The 19,602-nt window shown below is 46.1% G+C and overlaps 1 protein-coding gene across 10 annotated transcripts in view; it reads right to left on the bottom strand.

Annotated features, from left to right (window-relative positions):
- NSD1 (nuclear receptor binding SET domain protein 1) overlaps nucleotides 1-14,624 on the bottom strand; it is a 150,672-nt gene extending 136,048 nt beyond the window's left edge. Inside the window, exons 1-3 of one of the 10 annotated variants that reach the window (XM_086678297.1) lie at nucleotides 14,471-14,623; nucleotides 12,426-12,539; nucleotides 11,596-11,685 (exon numbers count right to left, since the gene is read on the bottom strand). In XM_086678297.1, the coding sequence (XP_086534423.1) occupies nucleotides 11,596-11,685; nucleotides 12,426-12,455 (120 nt within the window). In that variant the 5' untranslated portion in view covers nucleotides 12,456-12,539; nucleotides 14,471-14,623. Of the gene's footprint in view, nucleotides 1-11,595; nucleotides 12,540-13,397; nucleotides 13,629-13,673; nucleotides 13,811-13,991; nucleotides 14,110-14,223; nucleotides 14,336-14,470 lie in introns of those variants that run through there. The other 9 variants (XM_086678500.1, XM_086678366.1, XM_086678225.1 and 6 more) reach the window with 9 other exon arrangements.
- Nucleotides 14,625-19,602: the final 4,978 nt, after the last annotated feature.

Here is a 19,602-nt window from a genome sequence, read left to right as displayed (position 1 = left end):
AGACTCTTAAATATAGAAAGCAAACTGGTGGTTACCAGAGGGCATGTAGATCTCGGGAAGGGGTGAAAAAGAGTAAGATACACTTATCTTGGGGTGCCTGGGGGGCTCAGTTGGTTGACCATCTGACTTGGTTTCAGCTCAGGCATGATCTCACAGCTTATGAGTTCAAGCCCTGTGTCGGACTCTGTGCTGACAGTATAGAGCCTGCTTGGAATTCTCATTCCCTCTCTCTTTTGCCCCTTCCCCGCCCTCTCTCTCTCTCTCTCAAATGAACTTTAAAAAAAAAAAAAAAAAGAGTACACTTATCTTGATGCACACTAATGTATAGAATTGTTGAATCATTATACTGTACACCTCACAGTAATATAACCTGTACATTCATTGTACTGGAATTTTAGAAAGAAAGAAAGAAAGAAAGAAAGAAAGAAAGAAAGAAAGAAAGAGAGAGAGAAAGAAAGAGAGAGAGAGAGAGAAAGAAAGAAAGAAAAGATTCACTCATATGAGGACTTTAAGACACAGAACATATAAACATAAGGGAAGGGAAGCAAAAGTAATATAAAAACAGGGAGGGGGACAAAACATAAGAGACTTTTAAATATGGAGAACAAACAGAGTTACTGGAGGCATTGTGGGGGGGGGATGGGCTAAATGGGTAAGGGGCACTAAGGAATCTACTCCTGAAACCATTGTTGCAGTATATGCTAACTAATTTGGAAATAAATTAAAAAAAGAAGAGAAGAAAAAAGAAAAAAGGAAAAGAAGCGCCTGGCTGGCTCAGTTGGTACAGCATGTGACTCTTGATTTCAGGGTTGTAAGTTCAAGCCCTACAGTGGGTGTAGAGATTATCAAAAACAAAAAACAAAAAAAAAAAAACAAAACAAAACAAAACTTAAAAAAAAGAAAAAAATAGACCAAGAAAAGGAAAGAAATAGTGATAACACCAAATGATGGCAAAGATGCAAAGAGACTCCATCACTCATATACTGCCAGTAAGAATGTAAATGATAGAGTTGCTCTGAAAATCAGCTTGGCAGCTTCTTATAAAACTAAACATGTCACTACCATATGATTCAGCAATTGTACTTGGGCATTTATCCCAGAAAAATGAAAACTTATGTTTACACAAAAACCTATATACAAATGTTCATAACACTTTTACTTCCAATAGACAAAAATTAGAATAAGGCCAGATGTCCTTTAACAGGTGAAGGGCTGAACAAGCTGTGGAATATACACTGTGTGGAATATTACTTAGTAATAAAAAGGAATAAAATATTGATACATTCAATAAACTGAAGGAATCTCTAGGAACTTACACAATATAAGTGAAAGAACCCCAAAAGCTATATACTATATGATACCATTTATGTAACATTTTTAAAATAACAAAATTTTACAAACAAAGGACAGAGTAAGTAATTAGCAAAGGCTGGGGAAGGAACTGTAAGAAAAGAAATGGATTTGATGTAAAAGGGCCAAGGGAGGGATTCTTGTGGTGTTGCAACTGTTTAGTATCTTGACCGTGGTGACACATATGTGAACCTACACCAGTGATAAAAATGTAGAGAACTTAATATACACATTATATATTCTACGTACTACTCAAAATGAATACAGGTAGATCTGGAGACATCTAGAACACATCTTCTTAGAAATACAGAATTTTCTTCTAGGAAAAAAAAACATGAAAAACAAAAACTGGGTTCACGTGAACAAGACTGGAGGATTATATCAACATCAATATCCTGGTTGTAATATTTGACGTTTTCATAAAACATTACCATTGCAAAACCAGGCAAAATGCACAAGAGATCCCTCTGTATTATTACTTAAAACTACATGTGAATCTACATTTATCTCAGTAAAAAATTTCAATAATAAAAATGAGAGTGGAGCTCTATCTACATGCTCATATGAAAATATGTCCTTAATATATTAACCAAGGTATTGAACACGTATACAGGCCATTTACATTTCCAAATTTTAAAAAAAGAAAAGGTTTGTATAAAAAGAAAAGTTTAATAGAACATTAAGTACATGAGGGGTGACAGAAATAGAAACTTTTACCTTCCATTTTTAAGTCTGACTTTTTTTTGCCACAAATATTTATTACCTTTCTAACTAAAAAGAATCACAGCCAGGGTGCCTGGGTGGCTCAGTTGGTTAAGCATCTGACTTTTTTTTTTTTAATGTTTTTATTAATTTTTGAGAGAGAGGAGAGAGAGTGTGAGCAGTGGGGGGACGGGGGGGGGGGGGGGGGGGGAGAGAGAGAGGATCCAAAGCAGGCTCTGTGCTGACAGCAGAGAGAATCTGATATGGGGACCGAACTCACGAACTGTGAGATCATGACCTGAGCCAAAGTCAAATGCTTAACTGACTGAGCCACTCAGGCACCCTGTGTCCCACTCTTGATATCAGCTCAGGTCATGATCTCACAGTTCCTGAGTTTGAGCCCGGCATGGGGCTCTGCACTGACAGGGCGGAGCCTGCTTGGAACTCTGGTCTCTCCCTTTCTCTTTGCCCCTTCCCTGTTTGCTCTTTTAAAACAAATAAACATTAAAAAAAAAAAAATCCTAGCCATTTCTTCAAAAGGCCACACTTGAAATTATTTTAAAAGTCTAAGGAACAATCATTCAATGAAAATCAAACCCACCACTGCAAAAGAGATGGGATCTCCTCTCAGTGGGTTCTTATGAAAACTAGGGGGTAGAGAAGTAACATTTACATCCGTGACAATGACAAAAGACAACCAGCAAAACAACATAATAAAGTTATACCACTTAACAGCTGGGAGTACACAAAGATCCTGATCCCACTACACAAAGTAAATTCTCGTGATTACCAAGAAAAAATGGATAAAATTCTATTAAACAGAAATAGAAACTGTCAACAGTAGTTTATGTCTTTAACTTACCAAGTAAGGCAGAAGAGTTCAGAAGAATAAAGAAAAAAAAGCAAAAACGCAAAGACAGGCTTCTGGAAATTCACGACTAACTCTCCCAAAAGGTGTTTGGTTCTTGCATATAATAGGCATTGCTTACTGAGCACCTACTTCAGAACTAGCATCTAGTATCTTGTTGCACTCTCAAACAAACCTGTAGGTAAGGTACTAGCCCCAATTTAGAGATGAGGAACTGGGCCTCAGAGATTAAAGGGACTTCTCCAACTAAACAGGAAGAACAGTACACACTCAGACACACTCAGAGATCTGTTCAATTTAAGACCATTATGATTCGGGGTACCTGGGTAGCTCAGTAAGTTAAGTGTCCAACTCTTGATTTCGGTTCAGGTCATGATCTCGTGGTTTGAGACTGAACACCAAGTCAGGCTCTGTGCTGACAGTGTGAAGCCTGCTTGGGATTCTCTCTCTCTCTCTCTCTCTCTCTCTCTGCACCCCCTCCCACTCACGTGCTCTCACTCTCTCTCAAAATAAACTCAAAAAAATAATAATAAGACCACTATGATTTAGTATTCACAATTAAAAGACTGAAAAGTGAGGGGGCACCAGGCTGGCTCAGTCGGTGAAGCATCCAACTCTTGATCCCAGGGTCATGAGTTCAAGCCCCAAGTTGGGTGTGGAGCCCACTTTAAAAAAAAAAAATTACCTTGTTAAAAGATTGAAGGTGAGAATGTGGAGAAAAATATTAGGATATTAGGAAACTCAAGTTCAAAGACCTTAGAAATTGAGTGCATGAGGAGATAAAGTCAAAAAAATTCTGAGGTTTTAAAATTTGGTACACCGAGAAGAGCTGACAGTCCATTCATCACCTTCCTATCTAAAACTTACTTCCTGGGGCACCTAGGTGGCTAAGTCGGTTAAGCCTCTGACTTCGGCTCAGGTCACGATCTCACCTCTTGTGGGTTCAAGCTCCACAATGAGCTCTGTGCTGACAGCTCAGAGCCTAGAGCCTCCTTTGGATTCTGTGTCTCCCTCTCTCTCTGCCCCTCCCTGCCTCTCAAAAACAGATAAACATTAAAAAAAATTTTTTTAGTAAAATAAAATCTACTTTCCTCCCCAAGTTGTACTGCTATAATAGCACCATCTACCCTTTCCTTTGGTAACTATATAAAGGACTACTACAAAAAAGGCATCATGCTACATACTATTAATATGCAACAATGAATCAGACCAAGAGGATAAAGACATGAGCCAGGGGAGGGTGTGAAGTAAAGCAAATCTAATCTGTTAGTAAATAGTTCAGTCTGACTGAACCCAGAACACCTTGGATATAGCATATATGAGATTTGAGAAAGTCAAGAAAGGGTCCTATCAAAGAGGCACTAAATATGGGCTTTGTTTGTTAGGTAAATAGGGAAAGAAGTGAGGCACTGAAGGTAAAGCTTTAACCAGAGACCTAGAATTTCTCATTTTGGAGGTCAGAAGTAATTTTGGATAAGACAGACTGGAAAGAAAAACTATATGAAGAGTGATAAAGACCTCATAGTAGAATGGGAATTAAGAAATGAAAAAAAGACTGGAGAATCTGTGTAATTTAGAAATCACATAATGGAGTGCCTGGCTGGCTCAGTCGGAAGAGCAGCATGTGACTCTTAATCTCAGGGTCATGAGTTTGAGTCCCACGCTGGGTGGAGATTACTTAAATAAAAATTTAAAAAATAAAAATAAAAACTTAAAAAAAAAAAGTCAACTCTTGGGGTGCCTTGGTGGCTCAGTCAGTTAAGCATCCAACTTCAGCTCAAGTAATGATCTCACAGTCAGTGAGTTCAAGTCCCACGTCAGGCTCTGTGCTGATAGCTCAGAGCCTGGAGCCTGCTTCAGATTCTGTGTTTCCCTCTCTCTGCCCCTCCTCTGCTCACGCTCTTTCTCTCTCAAAAATGCATAAACATTAAAAAAATTTTTTTAAAAAGTCAACTCTATAGGATGGCATACAAGACCTATGTTTATACTTTACCTCCTGACAACCTCATTCTCCCAGATTCCTATCAAAAGAATTTCTTGGCACTTCTATATCCTACTCCTTCTTACTTACTGGCATGCCTCTGTTCAATTATACATAACCTTTCTGTGAAGTTCTTCAGGATTACTCCAGACATGCCACAGTACTGTATTTACAACACCTGTTAAACTACTTACTATTCTGTATTGTCAATGTTTACACTGGTGTTCCTTAAATAGTAAAGTTCCTTAAAAACACAAAGTAGAGGGGCGCCTGGGTGGCGCAGTCGGTTAGGCGTCCGACTTCAGCCAGGTCACGATCTCGCGGTCCGTGGGTTCGAGCCCTGCGTCGGGCTCTGGGCTGATGGCTCAGAGCCTGGAGCCTGTCTCCGATTCTGTGTCTCCCTCTCTCTCTGACCCTCCCCCGTTCATGCTCTGTCTCTCTCTGTCCCAAAAATAAATAAACGTTGAAAAAAAAATTTAAAAAAAAAAAACAAAAAACACAAAGTAGGTCTTACCTTTTAATACTAGCAGTGCCTGGCACAGAGAAAGCACTCAAATGTGGTTTGATCATAAAAATGAGGGACTCCAGGGCCCCTGGGTGGCGCAGTTGGTTAAGCGTCCGACTTCAGCCAGGTCACGATCTCGCGGTCCGTGAGTTCGAGCCCCGCGTCAGGCTCTGGGCTGATGGCTCAGAGCCTGGAGCCTGTTTCCGATTCTGTGTCTTCCTCTCTCTCTGCCCCTCCCCCGTTCATGCTCTGTCTCTCTCTGTCCCAAAAATAAATAAACGTTGAAAAAAAAAAAATTAAAAAAAAAAAAAAAAAATGAGGGACTCCAAAGTTTCCAGCCTTGAAATGAACAGGAGGATGATGCCGTCATTAACACAAAAGGAAATGCATGTTTGGCATAAAGGATAGGTTCAAAATTGAATATGATATAGGTAGAAGAGAAAGTTGGTTGGCGATTAGAATTTCTTGGTCTGAAGCTCAGAAGTCAGATCAAGAGCATTTTCACACAGCAGAGTAAGAATAAAGTAAATCCATGAAAGTGGATGAGACTGCAGAGAATCAAAGAGGAAGAAAAGACAGTGAGCAAAGAAGGGCTGTTTAAAGGAGTGGTGGTCAAATACTGCAAATCTAATAGGGTAAGTATTGAAGTGTCACCTGGGACTTATAAAAGAACAGTTGCAGCAGAGTAGAGGATATAGAAGCCAATCCACAGAGCTTTAAGGAGAGGTTAAAAAAGCAGTTAACTCTTGCAAGAAATTCACCATTAAAGGGGAAAGATCATTGGAAGGGTTATAGGATACAAGAAGATGCCTTTAGAATAGGAAGGTATCATCCCGTTTTTAGGTAGAAAAAAAATGAAGTAGAAAAGTAGAAAATAGACTCCAGAAGGAAAAGAGGAATGAGTAACACCAGGTCCTCTAGCAGGGAGGACATGAGAGCAGAACATGAGAGGTATGGAGATAGGATCTATTTTCTTTTTAGACAGGAAAGAAGAGGGCAGAGAATTGCTGCAACGATGAGGAGAGCAGAGAGAATCTGAGGAATCATTGTCTCAGGGACCACCACAAGCCATACAAAGATCATCTGCACTCATCTCTCCTTCTTTCCTCAAATCCAGACTCTGATTTTGCCTCCAAACCAGATAGCCCAAAATGGCTGCCAATTTCCCTCCTCTGAAATAATCTTTTCGATTTACCCTCTTTCTTTCTACTAATTCTGCCCATGTTTTTTTGTTGTTGTTGGGGTTTTTTTGTTTTTTTTTTAATGTTTATTTCTGAGAGAGAGAGACAGCCCATCAGCAGGGAAGGGGCAGAGACAGAGGGAGACACAGAATCTGAAGCAGGCTCCAGACTCTGAGCTGTCAGCCCACAGCCCAACAGGGGGCTCAAACTCACGAACCGTGAGATCATGACCTGAGCCAAAGTCAGACGCTTAACCGAATGAGCCACCCAGGTGCCCCCAAGTCTAAGTTTTAACTACTATTGCAACAGACTCTGACATCCTAAGGTTGCCTCTATTCTCCCCCAGCCAAAGTTTTTCAAACACAGATTTCATCAGATCACTTCTCAGCTAAAATCCCTTGCTGGCTCCTAGTCCTATCACTTCAACATCAAATGCCACAGTCCAAATTTTTAGGCCCTATTACCAGACTACACTTATCCTACCCAACCAATCTTCAACAAATACTTCCTGAAAATACTATGTTCACTTAATTCTCTACATGAAAAATACCCTTCTAGGAGGTACCTGGGTGGCTTAGTCAGCTAGGCATCCAGACTCCTGATTTCAGCTCAAGTCATGATCTGTTTGTGGGTTTGAGCCCCACACTGACAGCGCAGAGCCTGCTTGAGATTCTCTCACCCCTCTCTGTGCCCCTCCCCTCCTTGTGTTCTCTCTCTCAAAATAAACTTAAGAAGACAAAAACAGCCTTCTAAACCCAACCAAACCCAACCCAGCCAAAGCCAATTCAAGTTCCACTTCTTCCTTGAAGCCTTGACTACTCCAGGTTTCATTCATCTCTCCACTCAACTCTTTAACCACTTAAACATCCACAGCATAGAACTCAGTACAGGTGGGTGGTTTTTGAGTACTTTGTAAATCCCCAAGATTGTATAGGATTGTTACAACGCCAAAATACCTATTTTTAAATCGCAAAAAGAAGCCTCTATTCAAACATCTTCCTATGGACAATATAGTGTCTATCTCCAACTAATAATGAACTACTATTACAGTGCCAGTCAATTACAAGGTAAAACTGCAAACAAATCTGGCAAAAAGATGCTGTGTTTCTTGAAATCAATGTAAATAATAAAGAAAAACCACTCTGATTACAGGTATGGAAAAGATGATCTAGGTCAACCAGTAAACAAGTGACAACTGACAACAATAATAGGACAGAAACTTCAAAAAGTGACATGATAAACATCAAAGGATTAAGATATGTTGGGGCACCTGGGTGACTGAGCTGGTTAAGCATCCAACTCTTGGTTTTGGCTCAGGTCATGATCTCACAGTCTTTGAGTTCAAACCTGACGATGGGCTCCTCAATGACATTGTGGAGTCTGCCTCGGATTCTGTTTCTCTCCCTCTCTCTCTCTGACCCTCCGCCAATCACGCATGCACTTTCTCTCTTTAAATAAACTTAAAAACAATGTAAGTCAATGACATAACAGAGGGAAAATAAAACAAGATCAGTAAAATAGCAGTTACCACTGAGTATGCAAGCATTTCTATGATTCTCTCTTCTTTGGTATATGCTTGAAATTTTCTATTGTGGACTTTTTTTTTTTTTTTAATATTTATTTTTGAGAGAGACAGACACAGAGTGTGAGCAGAGGAGGGGCAGAGAGACACAGAGACATAGAATCTGAAGCAGGCTCCAGGCTCTGAGCTGTCAGCAGAGAGCCTGATGCGGGGCTTAAACTCACAAACCACGAGATCATGACCTGAGCTAAAGTCAGATGCTTAACCGACTGAGCCACCCAGGCACCCCTATTGTGGACACTTTTAAAAGAGAACCTTACTAAAACGGATTACCTCACTATTTTACAAAAATTTAACCTCATTATAATCATGAGAGAGTGAAACAAAATAAAGTATGTCACCTCCCTCTTATACAATTTCACTGGACAATTTTTTTTTAATTTTTTAATGATTATTTATTTTGAGAGAGAGAAAGAAAAAGGAGGAGGAGCAGAGACGGAGAGATTTCCAAGCAGGCTCCACGCTACCAGCACAGAGCCCCACACAGGGCTTGATCCCACAAACCTTGAGATCCATGACCTGAGGCAAGATTAAAAGTCAGCCGTTCAACTGAGCCACCCAGGTGCCCCTGGACAAAATTTTTTTTACTCTATTTGATTCTTGCCTTATTATAACAAATAGTTGCGATCACAACCAAAGTTTTGATAAAGGTTTAAAAAGTTTATTTTCATATTTCTTCATTTTAATTTTTCGATATAAAATCCTAAGTAAACTCTTTTCTCCTTATTATGAAATTTTAGTTCCCACTGTAAGTGGATTCATTTTTAGTCACCTTCTTTAGATTAAAAGTACAATATGTACATCAGACGATCCTAGAGCTAGCTAGCTACATCCTAAGAATTTTGAGTATCCCTAAATTCATGAATACCACCACAATATAAATTCTCCATAAAACATCTAAGGGAAGAGTAGAAAACAAACTGCTACAAACAGCCTAGTGAGTAAACCAGGCCCAGCCAAGAGTGTCAGAGACCTTCGGAAGTCACTACAGAAAACCAAGAGTACTGAGATAGTTCTAGGATTTCAAGGGTTTTAGTTTTGTCTCTAATAATCTCAAGTGCCTTGAAGGATGACCTGTCTTTTATGACATCTTTCACTACAAAGCTATGAAGATCCAATGAGACAATACAGACCAAAGCACTTAATAAGTTGTAAATTATTGCCTGTTTAAACTTAGCTCTGGGACCAACTTTCCTTCAGTATTTTATCAAGTACCTACATATTATTAAGCACTATACACTGCATACATTCACTGGCAGGAATTAGAAGGTGTCAACCCAATTAAATATAAAAGCACCAAGTCAGGATTATTAACTATAATGACAATCATTATTCACATCGCTATATTCAGATAAAATAACTGAAAAGCAGAGGATAAACTGAAGAGGCTGCTTATTTATGGCAAAGGGCAAACAGTCTGCTTATAGCGAGACATACAAAATAAGACAGTATGATTTTGAATCATGTGCCTTTCTCTAACTCTATAAAGGGAATTTACAATCCTAATAACTATATTACTCTCACCAAGAGCATCTTACTCTATCAAAGTATCACATAACAAAAAATACCAACAGCATTTGCTAATGATTTTCTAAAATTTCCAGCCCTAGGCATAGAATCTAATGCAGAGTAAGTAAGTGCTCTATACTTGCTGCAATGAATCAACTGTGCAGTAATCTGTATATATTAAGTGTGTAGCCATATAGAATTATTTTTAATTACACCTTTCCCAAACTATGTTATTCAGCTAAATTTGCACTCTAACACTGACTTCACTATTTCAAATCTTCAGCTAAAAAATATCAAAGGCAAAAATCAAAGCAATACATTGCATCCACGACCTTAAACCAAAGGCCTACAATTGGTTACTCGCCTCTTCAAGCCCATAAAGTCTTTAAGCAATTTATACTTTCTGCCAGAAAAAAAAATTTTCTATTTATACACAATTTTGCTAACTCCCATTTTAGATACATAACATACTATCTATAGGCTCCAAGATTTTCAATTGTTTATAATAGAGCCAATATTCCAATGACATCTCTTTGACAAGAAACAGATTTATGTGTCATTATATATATGCTTCTAGAGAAACATCTCCACTGTCAAATGCAAGATTTTATGTAAACACAAGGGCATCACTATATATGTAAAAAAATTTCCATGTGAACCCAAGAAAGAGTTTGTCTAAGCTGCCAATAGGTCACCAACACAACTTATCCACCCTAAAAAATACCAAGGACAATACAGACTCAAAGTGACTACCAAAACAAATTTTTAAAATGTGCAACTGCCAACTTAAACCAAGGAGTACTAAAGCATATTTAAAACATGAATCAACAAACAAAAGCAACACACCCACATTCTCTGTGACTTTAAAGAATATCAAGGCTATATGGTAAAGTGAATGTTTAATGCACTCAAAACAGTCACCACATACAATTTTTTTTCTGATTAAATTTTTATATAGATTGCAGAGGCATGGAAGTAAGGAGATCCTCCGTGGTGACACTGCAGGTGACCATAACAATACATCTGGGGAGAAACAAAATCAGAATGAAATATTTAAAGCTGAGAAAAATTTTTTAACAACCAAGAAGTTTGATTTTAAAGGTGATGAAACTGAGGCTAAGAGAACTGAGCATTCCGCTAACTATGGACAGTCCAAGAAATTCTGTATAAGATCAAATAAAAAAGAACTTTATCATTTACCACTCATTAACAACAATACACAGCACTACTAAATAACAACTCAAAGTAGATTTTCTTCCGTTTCTATACACTTACACATACCACAACACACAAACACTTCAAAATTAAAACCTAAGTTGAAGAGTCTACTCTGATGGTGGCAGTTACCTACAGCAATAGGATACTATACCTTCACAACAGGTAGTTCAGAAAAACTGGCCTAATTTAAATTTTGACTGATGTCCAAGAAGGTCTTCTCATCTTAGCTACTTTCAATTTGTACCCAAAATGCACTTCAATGTGAAGCAAGGATCACCCCATCAACTAAAAAAACACACCAGTCCTTACGTAAAAAAAGAACTCCAGGAAACTAACTGGTTCACCTGCACTCATGATACCAGTACGCCAAAACATTTAAAAAATAACTAAGTAAAACTAAACAAATGTATGCTCCATCTTGAAAAATGAAATCTGAACTCAATTAAAGGCCCTTAAAAGTTTTAACTCTTAGCCAGTCCTCAACTGAGAGTTAACTGGAAAAATCTGAGGGAAAAAAAATCATACAACAGAGATAAATTTAAAAATCAGAGTAAAATCTCCCCAAAAAGCCTATCATTAGCAATAGGCACTCAGCTGTGAACTGATAAACAACCAAAAACCAATCAGTTATGTTTCCCTTTAAGTTGCCTGTATATATACACTTATGTATATATTTAAGTTGTACCAAAAACTGCTTACAAATGGCAATTCCTGTGAAGTAGATGATGATGAAGTTCCAGGTAATTCTAGCATGTTTCCTAATGTACTGGTACTGGAATCTGGATCATCCTGAAAAGATAAATTTATTGAATTTAATTGCTCTTCTATGGTAACGTTTGTATCTCCTAGTGAAAAGGGGGCTGGGAGAAGGGCTGCTTTTTCATTGCTGCCGTCCACTTCATTTCTTTGCTTATTTTTCTGTGTTTCAGTTTGAGGAGCTAATGGCAAGAATGGCGATTTGACTGCACCATTTCTACTCTCTGATGTGCTGTCTTGTTCATTTCCCATGGCCACGTCTACACCATTCTCTGATTTAGGCTCATAATTGCAGGTGGCATTGGTCTGAGTTTCCTCAAAGATCTCCTCTATACTCTCATCCTCTGTGACTGGCTGTTCTGGGTCCATTTCAGAATCTACATCTGCATCGTCCACACAAGTAAAATTCTCAAAGTGCAGAAAGCCATTCTTGATAGTCTTTGTTACTTTTACCTGGAGTTCAGGGGAGTTATTACAAGAGGGTTCCTGTTTCATAGCAAGTGCTGTTGGACCACCAGGACTCAAGGAAGTGCAAACAACTGGCGACTGAGCTCTTGAATCACTTTTTTCAGGGTCTTGAAAGGATTCTGATCCATCAGCAGACCCATTTAAATACTCTACATTGATCATGGAGGCCAAATCCTGTAGTCTCCGCAGTGGAATGTAACAAGATGGAGAATCTTGTCCATAAGCATTTTGGGATGTTCCACTGGCAGTCGATAACTGCATAGTACACCCATTAAGTGGCTCAGAAAAATTGGATTGACCATTACCGAAAGGGCTGTCCTTGTCTTCAGGGGCATCTAAATTCACTGGATTGGAAAAGGGCAGCAGACAATTTCTTCTAGGTAGTTCACAGGTCTGATCCATCCTGGGCCAGCATCAACCTGAAATCCAAAAACAGCAATTAATCTTAGTTTACAGGCCAGTTGACTCTTATCTTCAAAATGGCAGCCACTTCTGAAGGCCTAGTGGCCTCAATGCCTTTCTGCTGCACTTCCATGGGCGGAAAAAGTTCCCCAGCTGACGATGGAAAAATGGCCTCGGTGAGCCTCCGCAAACTCCATCTTCCCGGAGCTGGGCAGATCTTGCCACATGCAAACAGCCCGTCCCTTTTTCCTGCACTGCAGACTGGTGGACAGTTGGGCTGAACTAACATTAAAATCCCTTTGGCAGTAGAAATTCCTAAATCTCAAACAGAAATTGTCCTCCCCATCCCCCGCTGGTGGGGGGGGGGGGGGTGTCCAGCGGCCGGATCTCCCAAAGGGAGAGGGCTGCAGGGTTCGAAGGGGGCTCCCGGACGCTGCACAAAAAAGGTTACCCTCCTCCTTCCTGGATCGCTCGGGCGCAGCGGTCACAATAGCGCTGCACCCTGCGCCCAGCCGGCACTGAAGCCTTTGCAGCGGCCGTGCCCAGGCCGCAAGCGAGTCTGCCTAAGCGGGTGCACCCGAACCTCGCCTTTCAGACTGCAAGACTGCTCAGTCCACGGCTGCAGGGCCCAGAGGCCACGACGCGGCAGGGGGAGAGAAACAGAGGCAGCCGGCGAAGCCGAGTCAGGGCAGCAGCAGCTGCTACAGCTTGACAAACATGGCTGCTGCCGACGCCGCCGCCGCCTGCCCGGGCCGCGCTCCTTCCCGCAGCCGCGGCAGCACCTCCTGGCCGAGCCGATCGCACTCATCAATATTAAGCAGCAAGCAAAGTTTGCTGCAGGAGGGTAGCCGGCCCCGCGCCCACCAGCTGGCTACCTGTGGGGAGGCGGAGGCCGAGGTGCGCGCGGGAGGCCGGCGGGGCACGGGCCGCGCCGGGAGGAAGTTCTCCGCGGCCGGGCCGGCTAGGCCTGAGCCCGGCTGGTAGTGATGGAGGGGGAGGGGGCCCGCGGCAACAACGCCGCGGGCCACCAACACCGCGCCGCGCCCGGCCCTCACCCGCGCCCCTCACCTCACGGCCACCACCATCTTCCCCGCCCGGCCGCCTCCTCCCTCTTCGCGCCTGCCCGCCACCCACCCAAGCGCACTAGTTACCGTGCCCCGCGCCCCCTCCCGGGCCGGCTGGGGGGAGGGGGTGACCCTCATTACACTGGGGCGCGAGCGGAGCTGAGGGGAGAGAGCGGAGCCGCTCGCTGCACCCCCCCTCCCCCCCGCGTCTCTTCAGGGGAGAAGGCAGCGAGCGCGACCTGCCCCGGCCTATTCCGCCGCCGCCTCCTCCTCCTCACACCCCCACCGCGCGCGCCCCCGCGGCGGCGCGTGCGACCCAGCGCCTCGCGCCGGCCCGCGTGCGGCTGGGGCACCGAGTGCGCGCGCACCCCTTCCCCCCACCGCGCGCGCGCTCCCTCTCCTCACTCTTCGGGGTTCAGGGCGGGTGAAGTCGGGCTCGCGAGCGCGCCGCCCAATCAGCGGAGCCGCCGCTGCCGCCCCCTCCCCTCCCCTTGCGCGCCCGCTCGCGGCCCGGGCCTACGGGCCGGCCCGGCAGCCCGGGCGGGGCCTGAGGCAGGCTCCCCAGGGGCCTCGCGCGCCTCCCCGGAGTGTCTGGGCCTGCGGGCGTCGTGGGTGGCACTCAGATCCCCTCACCTACCTCAGGGCGCTACGCTGGCCCCGGGCTGCACACGGCTCCTGAACCCTACCCGTCTCGAGCCCCATCCCCGGCGGCACCTGGCCCGGCTGAGGCCTGTCCGACCGCCCAGCCAGCCCCGTTCGGGCCCGCGTCAGTCCCAGCCTCCATCTTAGGTTACAGCCCGGCTCCCCATCCACTGGGCACCTGCCCTCAGCTCGCTCGGCTCGGCCCGAGGCCAAGGCAACCCCCCTCCTACCGCGGGGCTCACCTGGGGGCTTGGGCTGGGGTCTTCGAAGCCTCAGGCCCCGAGCAGGCGTGGCCGCAGGTGAACCCCCTGCCCAGCCGCACCCCAAACCCACACCACCACCACCACAGACCAAGCTGAGCAGGAAACAAAATGGAGGCAGCAGCTCGGGTCTGCCTCCCAGAGCCAAGCTTGTGCAGCCCCAGGGCTCCCTCCTGCCGCAGGCCCGACGCCCGCGAAGCAGGGGGCTGGCTCGTTCCGGGGAAAACAGGCAGCCGCCCTAGAGCAGCGCAGTCAGGCTGGGGACTCGGCCCTGCGGTCCCCACAGCCCCTCACCCACCACCCCTTCCCTTCCCCCTCCTCCCTATTTCTCTCCCTCCCCCTGCCCGGCCTTGCGGGGTGAGCGGCGATCGGGAGCCGGGTCGGGTCGGGTTACCCGCCCGGGCACTGCCTGCCCGGCCGTGGCGTCGGCCGGGGGATGAGGCCAGGCGACCCCCGCGCCGAGCCCACCCCCCGCACCGGAGCCGGGTAGCAGCCTGACTGCGCGCCCGCACCTCGGCCTGCCGCCGTGCGGCCCCCGCCCAGTGAGGCCGTGTCCCCAGCCCGGGCACCACCGGGACGAAGCTCCCTCACCACCCCCGAGCCCAGGGGTCCTCGCTGCCTCGGGCGGGGCGAGGGGAGCGCTGGGGGGAGGGGTCCACTAATCCCTGCACCGCCTCCCGCGCCTAGTCTGGGTCTGGGCCTGGCACGGGGACTCGGGCCGCAGGCGCGGGCGGGCGTCAGTAGGTGTGTGCGCGCGGGGCAGGGGACGCGAGCTGGGGGCCCGGAGGGGCCGCGCCTCGCACCGCGGACGCTGCAGTTCTCCGCACCCAGGCAGATGGCCCTCTCGTGCCACAGCCGCCCAGCGCAGGCCGCTTGCTCCGCAGCCCTGATCCCCCGGGAGCGCGCGCCTCGCCCCTGCGAGCCGGGCTTCGGGACCCCGGCGGAACTGCGCTGGGAGGGCGGACCGCCGGGCTGGCCCAGCCGGGCCTAATGGCCTAATCGCCTAATCCTCGGCCTGGTGTGCTGTCTGCTCCCAGGGCGTCTTGGAACTCGAGGCCTGCAACCAGCGCGCGGGGCCCCGCAGCTCTGGCCTAGAGCGGCCGCGACGCGTCCAACCATCAAAGACGGCGTAAGGACAGGTCAAGGAAACCAAACCCAGCCTCACCCCGAGACTCCGGCCCCCTAAGCCCTTCCCCCAGTTCTCTCTGACTTCGTCGCCCCCTGGGCTTGAACCCCGGCAAAAAGCTCACCTCTGCAGCTAGTTGTTAACCTAAAGTGCTAAGGGCATCCTGGCTGTTGAGAGAAAACCATAACCTACCGCCATAAAAATCCCGCCTCCTCCAGAAAGCCTTCTGTGATTAGAGTTAACTCCATCTCAAAGCTGAGGGCGCCGCCCTCGAGAGCCACGTGACCATGAGTCCTCCCTGGGCTTAGTAAATGTGCATAATTATTGCCCCAGTGGAGTGTTTACCCGCAGCCCTTCTATCTGTTAGCCGTGAGCCCACTTGGGAGAAAGGCCGCTTTTGGCCTTGTCCTGCGCGGCGTCGGCACGGGAGTCCCTAAACGCCACCCTTAATCCTTCTCCACCTTTCTCCCGGAGACTGGCCCCAGTAGACTAGGAGTTCAGGGTGCCCCTAATCTCCTACTCTCCAAAGCCCACAGTCCAGCCCTGGAGACACACAAGTAAACAGGTCCATAGCACACCGTGTAGGTGCTGGGATGCAGCCCCTGCCAAGACACCAAGCAGGCTTTCTTAGAGGGAAGATGTCCCCTGGAACCAAAGTAATGCGCCCCCACCCCCACCCCCGCACTCCAACTATTACCCCAGGGGGCCTCTGAGGTACTCTGAAGGTTCCCAGGTACAAAGTAAGGTTGGTAGTGTTCTGTGCACTAGGACCAGCCGGAGAAAAGCTGGGTCTACACCACAGGGTCCTGCCCTACAGGGACCAGCCCTTGCTCTGCTAAGGAGTCATTCCTGCCAACCCCATCTGGGCAATTCAGTGGGGAAGCTTTGACTGTTTCCTTCTTCACACCTAATAATTTGAGCTAAGCATTTCTGACTGACAATTACCCCCTGCCAATTGCCCCAATTCATCAAGGCTCCTCTCAACATTTTACTTTCCCACAGACCAACCTGAGGGCTTCAGAGCTGCCCCTGTCTGGGCTTGAGCCAGTCACTTAACAGCCCCAAGCCTCAGTTTCCTCACCTGTGGCACAATGAACAGGGGTGGCTGTGAGGTTCTTCCAAGGGAAAGGTAAGTTTTAGGAGCCTGTGCAGACTAAGCACCTGCTGAATGCTGAAATGTAATTCATTGCTTCATTCAGCAAACAATTTCTGCTTTCTGGTCAATATGCTGGGTGCTGGGAAAAACAAAGGACTAGATGCCTGCCCCAGGAATCCCCAGGCCTCAGGAAAAGACAATTAAATAAAGGTGCTGAGCATGAAGAGGTACGGAGACAATGGTTCCTCCCAGAGCTGACCTCTGGACATCACTGCAATACGGGAAACCCTCTTCACAACTTTCCAGCCCCCAAGAAAAAGCAGTAGGGGTTAAAAGGGAGACAGGCAGCTGGATGAACAGGTTACTGGAACCCCAGGGTAAAACTCTTGGACTTTCCTGCCTGTTAAGTAGAATTTGGCTGCAATGGTCTCAACTACAAAAGCCCCCTCTGGGGCCTCCGCATCCACCCGGCCCTGGCCAAGCGCCTCATGTATGTTTGTTTTGGGTTGAAGGGACCCACAGGACCACATATTCTCACAAGGACACTGGCTCTTGAAGTCAGAGAAGAAGGGACAGGATTTGGTCCTACCCTCCTCCTCATCTTTGCTCAGGGACCTTTTCTGGCCCTGTATCTCTCATCCTTAAGACTGAGATTAGAATCAAATACCTGCTAAGTCTCTGCTGTACGCTAGATACCATGCTGGGCACTTGACGCACCTTAGTTCCTTTAACCCTTCAGCAGCCCTGTGAAGAACTGAAGTCCAAAAGTTTAAGCAAGGTGTCAGAGTCTTAACTGTCACCTGGTGTGCTTGGCCTTATCTGTTGCTCTTAGCTGGCACACAGATACCATCTTTAAGGGCCCAACACAGTGCCTCACCCACAGGTGTTCAGGAATTTGAGTGTCAGGCAGTGAGATTACCTTAGCCTCAGTTTCCTCATCTGTGAATTATAGTTACTGATAATTCCTACCCTCCTGAGATAGATACCTGTCAAGACTTTTGGCCAATGTACAGTGACCCCTTTTTTCTTAGAACTGCCCCCCTTTCATTCATTAATTCTACAGATATTTATTAAGCTCTCCCCTCATAGCCTTGTGAAGAAGGCAGATAAATAAAAACAAGGTAGAGAGCTGAACAGTAAGAGAGAAGCTGAAGGTGCTGGGGGATTTGGGGAGGCCTCAGGGGCAGTCAGGGAAGCAATAAGAGGTCTCAGGTAAGGATAGGAAAGGCCATGGGTGCCTGACTATGCAGGGCCTTGTTGTTCAAATTAAAGAATTTAGGCTTGGGGCACCTGGGTGGCTCAGTTGGTTGAGGGTCCAACTTGGGCTCAGGTCATCATCTCGCGGTCCAAGTGTTCAAACCCCATGTCAGGGTCAGTGCTGGCAGCTTGGAACCTGGAGCCTGCTTCAGATTCCTGTCTCCCTCTCTCTCTGCCCCTCCCCTGCTCTCACTCTGTCTCCCTCTCTTTCGACAATAAACATTAAAAAGATAATAAAAAAAGTTTTTAAAGAATTTAGGCTTTCTCTGGAGGTCAGTAGGAAACCATGGAAGGTTATGGATCACATCTATACAATACAAAGCTAATTCTGCCAGCAGTGTCCAGATGACATTGGTACTTCCTCTAGAAACACTACCCTAGCCAGGGTCTTGCCTCTGGGATATGCTAGAACTGTCATATCAGTAACAGTTGTGGCTTCTCCTCCTTTGTGCCAGATATCCTCCAAGACACCCTCTCATTTAATCCTGAGTTGAGCACTGTTGTTCTCCCCATCTTCAGGAGAGGAAGCATGACTTTGTCAAAACCAAACTCCTAACCCAAACTCCCAGTTCACACTCTTCATGTCCACTGGATGTGAACATCATCTGCTTTCTGACTAAACAGCCAGGTCTGGTGGGGAGGTATGGAGGCCTTTGCTAATTAGTCCTAAATGCTGCTGGTAAACACCACAATCATCCCTTTTTATGGGTCTAGGGGTTGGGAATTCCTTTCTCTGCCCACGCAGTGGTTTCCCCAGAACTGGGTGAAGCTTCTACTTAAGATCAAGGAAGGATTGGCCACATCTTAAGCCATATAGTTTTCCAGCAGTGTTTCCTTCCTACCCCAAATACCAGGTTTCTCTCTGCTAATCTGACCCTGTAGCCCCAGCCCGAAGGACTCAAGTTTCCACCTTCAAGTGTTCTTTTTCTCAGATATTCTCTTATGAAAGCCCTGTGTGTAGTGACCACTGATCCCTGCCCTTTTGTCCTCATCACTTCCCTGGCTGCCCAATGTACTCACTGTGCCTGGACAGGCTGTATTCCATCCAGCCTGTGCTCATACTATTCCCTCTGCCTTTCCTACTGTCAGGCAAACTCCTACTCAGTCTTCGGGGCCCAGTTTAGAAGACTCCTCCTCCTGGAACCCTTCCCTGATCCTACCCCAGCAGGCAGTCATTTTTCTCTGAATGAGCCACTACAGTAACCATTGGCTTCCAAATACAGTCCCAGCCGGTTGGTGAGCCCCTTACACCAGGCTCAGGACATATACTTCTCTGATCTCCAGTGACCAAGCCCAAGACTGTGAGGCACAAAGAAGTACTAGAGAAACATTTCCTAATGCCTGATCTGTCCGCTCCCCTCTTCTCCATGTTCATGTCTCCATTAGACAAAAGAATTATGGTTTGAATTATGGACCAAATAGGTAAGACTTAAACCATCCCTGGGGTGCCTGGAAGGCTCAGTCAATTAAGCTCCCAACTTCAGCTCAGGTCGTGATCTCACAGTTCACAAGTTTGAGCCCCATGTCAGGCTCTGTGCTAACAGTTCAGAGCCTGAAGCCTGCTTTGGATTCTGTGTTTCCCTCTCTCTCTCTACCCCTCCCCCCCCCATTCTCTCTCTCAAAAATAAGTAAAAC

This window comes from Puma concolor, chromosome A1 (assembly GCF_028749965.1).
Source record: "Puma concolor isolate L17-30 chromosome A1, mPumCon1.1.hap2, whole genome shotgun sequence".
Lineage (NCBI taxonomy): Eukaryota > Metazoa > Chordata > Mammalia > Carnivora > Felidae > Puma > Puma concolor.
Note: the sequence above shows the minus strand (reverse complement) of the source record. Positions and strands in the feature narration are given on the sequence as shown.